Source organism: Eleginops maclovinus, chromosome 21 (genome assembly GCF_036324505.1).
Source record: "Eleginops maclovinus isolate JMC-PN-2008 ecotype Puerto Natales chromosome 21, JC_Emac_rtc_rv5, whole genome shotgun sequence".
NCBI lineage: Eukaryota > Metazoa > Chordata > Actinopteri > Perciformes > Eleginopidae > Eleginops > Eleginops maclovinus.
Genome location: NC_086369.1, coordinates 2,744,171 through 2,752,056, shown reverse-complemented (window position 1 = coordinate 2,752,056; position 7,886 = coordinate 2,744,171). Strand labels below are relative to the sequence as shown.

At 43.3% G+C, this 7,886-nt stretch overlaps 1 protein-coding gene across 1 annotated transcript; it reads right to left on the bottom strand.

Moving 5' to 3' along the window:
• Positions 1 to 605: 605 nt before the first annotated feature.
• Positions 606 to 7,767, bottom strand: c1ql3a (complement component 1, q subcomponent-like 3a). The gene is made up of 2 exons (XM_063912809.1): positions 7,153 to 7,767; positions 606 to 3,114 (listed from the first exon to the last, which is right to left on the bottom strand). The coding sequence occupies exons 1-2, from the start codon at positions 7,741 to 7,743 to the stop codon at positions 2,935 to 2,937; spliced, it is 771 nt and encodes a 256-aa protein (XP_063768879.1). The 5' UTR covers positions 7,744 to 7,767; the 3' UTR covers positions 606 to 2,934.
• Positions 7,768 to 7,886: the final 119 nt, after the last annotated feature.

Below are 7,886 nucleotides of genomic sequence, written 5' to 3'. Positions count from 1 at the left end.
ACAGTAAACCTATGATCATATCGTGCAATTAATCCAGAAGCATCTAAATCATATTGTAACCCTTTTTTCAAAGTCATCTAAGTAGATGTCATGAATACACTTGTTTACTTGGCCATAGTAATAAGTAAGTCTTTAATGATACCATGACATTCATTTTACTTGATGAGTTGTCCAGCAGTGGCTCAGTCAGTAGGGGCTTGGACTGGGAATGGTAGGGTTGCCGGTTAAAGTCCCCGAACAGACTTGAAATATGGAAAGTGGACTGCTACTTGGAGAGGTCCAAATTCACCTCCTAGGCCCTGCTGTGCAAGGCACCGGACACCTCCAATCCCCCCTCCCCATTGCTCCCCGGGCGCTGCACAATAGCTGCCCACTTCTCCCAGTACTAGGATGGGTTAAATGCAGAGGACACATTTCACTGTGTGTGCTCTGCTGTGTGCATGTGTGTGACTAATAAAGAGGGTTCATCCTCCGATTCTATCTTCTATCTAAGAAGGTAATTTGGAGACTCACGTTAAAAACACGAGTCCTCTTGAGTTCTCCCCATTTGAACATGAAATAAATCAGTCAACACATGTTACATTAGTCCATTTAATGGAGACATTTTTGAGGTAACACAGGTGACTGTTGTCAGACAGAAGAAGAGTGCAACGTGTTTTATAGTATTGCACACACCTGACACTGTATCTACCATACATATGCCTTTCACACCAATACACTGGTGAGGCTAGAACTTCAAGACAATCAGTGGTTACTGAATAATGAGTTGATTAATCAAGTATTTAAAATCAGTATACACTCTTCTAGCATTCTGTACATGGGGTAGGCAGAAAAAATAAGAACAGTTTGTATCACTACAGTATTTACACATGATTCCCGTTACAGTGACGCACACTTTCTATGACACTGTACATTCTCTACTTCTGCATAGTGCTTTCAGTTCACACATTTGGTCAGGGCGAAGGAGTATGATCACACACCAGGGCTGACCCACAGCCAATCAGGCCACACTATTTCAATACACATCGCCAGAAAGGCTACCAGGACACACATCAGAGGAGCACACATATTGGATCCACTCAGGGATGGTGGCTCCTGCTCAGTTGGAACTGGTTTGCCATATTTGTTGATGCCATGTGAAGATACTCCTACATGGGGACACTCAATTTGGAGTTTCCAAATGTTGTAGTCAGTTCACAGCACTGGTTCCAATACAAGCATCCTTTCAGTCAAAATCACCCCAAAATGACCGTCCGTGTTTGGGTCAGAGCTGTAATTAAATAAACTTTATACTTTCTTGTATTATATTACACATCAAAACATAAAACTCTATTTTAATATCTTTCTATTTGAACTGTGATACATACTGAAGTGTTGTGTATGGTTAGGGTTAGGTGGTAGCCTCCAGTTGAAGTAGCATCTCACACACTACTCAGTCTGCTCCTCTGGCAAGATCAGCAAGTATTACGCTTTCCCAAGGGTTCAACCTTTACCGTCAATTACCAACAGCAATGGTAAGTAACTGGTTCATTGGAAGAAGCCATTCCCACAGCACACATTTAGATGCTGTCAGGTTTGATAATGACGCTAACAATGTTGGCATGTGCAGACCAGGCACCTGAAATCAAAGCAGCTAAATGGGATCCAGCCATCGTTAGTTTCATCCTTTACACCTGTGCTTTTACTTTTGGGACAAGTCAAAAATGTACTCTGCAAAAAAGGCACATTTGAAGCCTTAATACTCAAATGATTATATGTCCGAAACAACACAAATATGTGTCTTTCAGCAACTGCATCTCAGGAAGCACTGAGTTTAAACAGCTCACACACAAATGTCATTCAGGGTACTTGAGTTCACAATATGGTTAAGACAGGGAACCGTCTGAAATCTTGGGAAATACAGTTGTTTTCTTCTATTCATTCATTTAGTATTAAGTGTATTTCAGAACAAAGACTTGAAAAGCATTCTGTAATCTGCCTGGATTTTTGGAAAAACTAAGGTCATGAATTATTTTGTATTTTGTTGAACTGCCAACAATTTAATTTTAGAGAAAATACTAAATCCCTCCATTTAGATCAATCTAATATGATTAAAAAATATATATTGAATTAAAATAAATCTAAATAATTCAAAGACATGAGGTCTCCTTCATCAATGGAAGCTACTTTGGGTAAAACATACATGTGTATCTCTAGCCTGTAGCTGTTTCTATCTGTTCTCGCTGAGAAATGTGTAAAAAATGAAAGCCTTTGAATAACACTTGGTGGAAGTGGTGCTACAAAGCCATGCTAAGATATCACCACATGTGTTATTTGAAAAAAAGATGATATTTCATTCGTTTTGCTCTTCAATGAAAGATGTCATAGTGTTTTGACGCTGAAAGGCTGCTGCTCAAAATGCACTTCAAGTGTTACCAGCTTTTTCTTAACTTAATCAATGCATGGTATCAAAAACCAACAAACCTTCTTTTAGATAATCACCATGAATATCATTTATATATTAGATATTGCACACAGTTATCCCACTGTCAGTTTTCCAGATATACTCTCCTCTAATTCTATCAGATTTTCTCTTTCGACCAATCAAATGTGAGGGTGATGACACATCAGTGTAACTCATTCCTCGTAATGATGCCTATTAACACCTCCTTTAAGACCGTTACTTCTAATAACATCAGAAGGCTACCGCTAACGGATGTGTCGTGCACTCCTCCCCATGTGACAGACAGGATCCCACACTTCCGATCGTTTCATTAATGCTGTTATCCGAATTGATGTCGTCAAAAATATAGAAACTGAAATAATATGCGGGTCATGAAGGCGGATGTATTGGTTAGTCCACACGTGTTTTGAAGAGTAAGTCTGAGGAAGATTCGGCGAAGGATTTGGCCACGAGGTCTGTAAAAGCTGAGGTCACGAAGGTGTCGCTGCCGTCTAGTCCGCGTAGATGATGAACCCGGAGAAGGTGCTGTACTTGTTGTTGTTTCCTCCATGAGCTTTGCCCCCGTCCAGTTTGATGTACACCTCGTCTCCTGGCTCCAGGTGCAGCACAGCGCTGTTACTGGCATAGTCATAGTTCTGGTCCGCATCCTGGGCTATGGCACTGGCACGCACCTGCAGGGACGCACACACACAAACAGTCATGCAAAATAGTGGAAACAAACACTCAGATCCCACATTGTGGAAGGTGTTGCAACTTGGGAATAACATCTGTGGTTAATACAAGAGAGTGTAATGTTATGCTCTATGACAAAAATAGTCAGTAAGTCAGTAAATATAAGCAGGGATTCAACGTAGCGGTAGTGCCCATGCTTTGCGGGTCCCAGAGTTCATTCTCCAACATCTCTAAGTGTTGTTCCATCACTCCTGTTGCTCATGTCCATCAAAGCTATCCTCTGTTGCGGCTCCACAGTGGCCCTAATGAACTCTCCTCCAAGGTCAAGACAGCCGAGTCACTGCAACACCTTCAACCACACGCTGGAAACCAACCCTACATTTCTTCTAGTTTCTTAAAAACAATGTTTCAGACAATGCCTACACTCTAAATATTACAATATTGTGAACACACTTTTAGCTGTGCAGTGATGATGACAGCTAGCTCTTGTTCAATGAAAGGCCAGTAAGGATATTTTGACCTCCGTAGCAGGTGTTCGGTCACATTACCATAAAGGAATCAAAGAATATGTCCACATAATATTGAGTTAAGAGAACTAATTATCTCATGAAGCCTTTGTCTTTCTTTAAGTTGCATACCACTCTTCTTTTTTTGACAGCCACATTAGGACCATAATGTAAGACAACTGTAGCAGCCTGTTCAGCAGCAATAACCAGAGCTGAAAATATGTTCATGAACATTCAGAAAATATCGTAGCAGCAATTCACATGAGCCCGTGTATGGTCTTAATGGCTGATCACTGTGCTGTGCCTTGAAGAGGACTAAAGAGGGACTCTAAATACACCCCTGGTTAGAGAAGTAATGAGGTAATTGCATCACTTAAGGTCAGGTCCCTGGGTTACAGCATGGTGATACTAAACAGGGCATCTGTGCTTTAACCACGAAATATGACTGACTGAGATGATCTTGTATTTCAAAATGGGATTAATCTGATTCAAATCTGATAAATCTTAATCCTATCATTTAGTCCTTCTGCTGTCATGTTTGGTAATCCTTTCCATAAGATGCCCGATATCCTGAGCCTGATCTTCACCAGGTGTCATCCTCTCTTAATAACACACACAGGAAGCATAAAAGCATCTTTCCTGAGAAGCTAGTTATTTCTTTATCTGGTGTACCAATCTAATAAATCTGCACTTATCTTTACCAGCAGTTTATAACAATGTCCCGGGGTTGCTGGGCACAGAGGGGTTAATCTCAGCTTTTTATTTTCACATTGCGCTTTAGGCACACAGTATTTGTGCTCACAGCAGTTACCATCTTCTTTGAATGTCCCTGACTGTGAAAAGGAGAGTTTTCATGCCTATTTTTTTACCATAAAACAGGACTTGGTGCTATATAAATACTGTGAACGTTATCAAAATGCTCAATCCACAGACACAGCCTGTGCCTCCAAATGTGCTTTCATAACTTCTGTAAGGTTGTCATGTCACATCTATAGATAGAAGGAGTCGCTAAAGTGCCATTACAGTCATTCCCCTGGCAAAGAACGATTACCATTTTTGCCAAATAGCTGATCAAATCGAGGTAGGGCAAGCAAGCTACTTCAGCGAGATACTTCAGCAACCTTTGACCAGTTTGAGTTCAAACAGCATGATTTTAGCCCTGACCCTGCAATAACAACAACACTTTGTATAGATTGCCAACAAAAGCAGCACATCGGAGACATATCAGCGCTCGCTCCTGTGAGCGGTTGGTTGCAAACGAACTGTGAGAACACAAGACATGACAGACATTGGAAACCAACCACCGAGCAAGTCCTGCAACAAATGTATTTTTACTAAGTTTAAGAGGATAGTGTGCGTAGCAAGTACTCATTATGCAGCTGAACTGACTGTCAGATTGATGTTTTTCAAACGTATATGATTGGAATATTATTTTATATTTGATGGTTGGCGGCGCCTGCATACAGAGGACAGGACAAAGACGAAGATCGCATCTGTTGTCAGAATCTGGGGAAATAAGAGGCTGCTCAGCTTCACCTTCATCTGGCAGCCTGCACCCTCACGCTGGGTACGTCATCAATCCATGTCTGGATAACAGCAAATTATTATCGGTGACTATAAGAATACAATCTGATAGTATAGCTTCATACACCTTTTGAAAGAAAATGATGCAATGACTGCCAGATGTTATTCAAAAGGGAGAAAGTCAGAGTGTCGTCGTACTGCACGTCAACGTTCCTGGGTTCTATTCCTGCACAGGACCTTTGTAGCATATCAAACCCCCCCACCCCCCAATTTGCAGTCTTTCTCTACACTGTCACGAAAGAGGGAAAAACTCTAGTTTCAATATTTACCCTGCAGAAATCTCCATCTGACTGCAGCACTCTGGGGGTTTTCCTAAAACAAGTGAAAACTATGCCAATGAGCAATTTAAGTTCATGATGATTTTAGAAAATGATTGTACTAAGGTGAGTTTAGGAACAAAAGCAGGTAAAATGGAAACTAGCTATTCAAATGAAAAGCAAATGCATTGATTTTAATTTGGATCTTATTCCAAGGCAGTAGGCAGGTCCTTCATGTGTTGATGATTCACACAGGGTTTTTCCGGTCTGACCAAAAGTCACACAGTTGTTATTGAAACATGTGTTGGAGCAGCATCTGATTTGTCACGGTGTGTGGCTCCGCTGGTTTAATCCCAGACATGTTTGCAGTGTTCTGTCTGCAGCAGCATTACAGCAGCGGGCTGACAGCGGGGGGATCTGCTTGGTGGAGCGACGCTGCAAACTCTGGTTTGCCCCGCGGATTAGATCTGCTGCTGACAGGCTGATCACTGAGAGCAGGACACTGTGAGGGAACACACAGCCGAGCAGACACAGGCAGCAAAGGGCCCCTGCACATCCTCAGGCCTCATTATCGTTTTATTTATCAATTACTTCCTGCACTTTATTCTAAAATGCACCAAACAATTAGTGGCTGCAGGTTTTTCTTCTGAAAACCTCCAAGGAGCACTTCCCAGGTATTGTGCAGAGGTATTTAAAAAGCTGACCGCACATTTTCCCTTAATGCCTTGACATAACAATATTTTATAAACTAATGAACTGAACTGGAAAGGAGCTGGAAAACACTTGGCATTTTTACCAGGAACCTTTGGGGAGTCTTACAGTAACATGAGGTGTCTAAGGCGACATGCGTTAATTGTTTTACTTACATCTGCAAATATTAAATCTGATGCATTTCTGCAGCTACAATTACTGTATGTGCAATTCTAATGTAATGCCCGCATGGTGCTTGAAATAGTGTATATATTTAATCACAATTCCTAATGAGATCCTTAGGTTTACCATTTTTAATGCAGGATTAACTTGTGTCTTTTTACATTTTGGAATTTCCATACAAAAAATATGCTCGCCATGATTACTGGGCGAGACAGAAAAGACTGAGAAATGTTGAGATCACAGAGAAATCGTCCCTCTTGTTCTGATTTAATGAAATCTGGAAATGGCTAAAGAGAAACCAGATGAAATGAAGATCATATATCAGATGTACAAAGGGCCACAGGGCTCCGCAGCACTGCTGTCCCGTGGATTCATTTTACACTCTTACAGAGAGTTCAGGGACACTTAATCTTTAGTTCATTTACACAATGTTAGACAGGCTCTCTGAACACAGCGCTCCGACTTCTCTCTGTGCAGACTCAGTGATGGAGAGATCTTGACTCATAAGGGCCACAGGAACAGTAATTACTGTCTCCTTTTCAGACCCTGACCTCAGACCCTCAGTCCCATTAAGCCCATTGACCTATGGCCCATTACCACACACACACACACACACACACACACACACACACACACACACACACACACACACACACACACACACACACACACACACACAGTTCACTTTATATCAGGCTGTATCTGATGTGAAGGCTTTAGGTGAATTAATTGAAGTGTTGACTCCATTAACAGGTCTACAAAACAAAAACTGCACCCTCTTACACCAAGACCGCAATGTCAACTCAGTTTTTGTTACCTGGTTGTTTTTGCACAGATCTGCCCACATGCTGGTTCCGTCTCCTCCCCGCATCAGGACGTGGTAAGTGAAGAAATAAATCCCGGGGATGGAGCACGTGAACTTCCCCGCGCTGGGGTCGTAGTGGTTTCCCAGGTTGGTCACCACGTCGTCGAACTTGAGCACCTCGTAGCCCTCGTGCTGCTTTTTGAGCCCTGCGTAAAAGGCGATCTTGGGCACGGTGCTGTAGGTGGCCGCGCTGATCGCACCTGCAGCTCCTCCGGACCCCGGAGGTCCCGGTAACCCGGGTCTGCCCGGCTCACCTCTGTCCCCAGGTGGCCCCGCTGGACCAGGCGGTCCCGGCTCACCAGGAGGTCCCCTCGGACCTGCTCTACCTGGACGACCCGGTTCCCCTTTCGCACCTTGGATAAAAGTAGGTAAAGACTGCACGAGGCTGTTGTCTCGGGCCGGGTCCGTCGAGGCGGTGCTGGTGGGAGATTTGGTTCCGTATGGGTCGCACACCATCCTGCAGGTACCGAGCATCTCGTAGTGTGCCGCTGTCCCCGCTGAGTTGACCAGAACCGGGATGAGGATGACTAGAACCAGAACCATCACGACCCCCAGGACCCCCGCCGCTACCAGCCGCTTCCTGCCGACCAGCCGCGTCAGCGCAGGACGATCCGGCTGTCTGCTTTTTGGTGAAATGTTGCCGGCTGGTGAGGTACCCTTTAAAGAGAAACAAGTGTAGCGGTTCT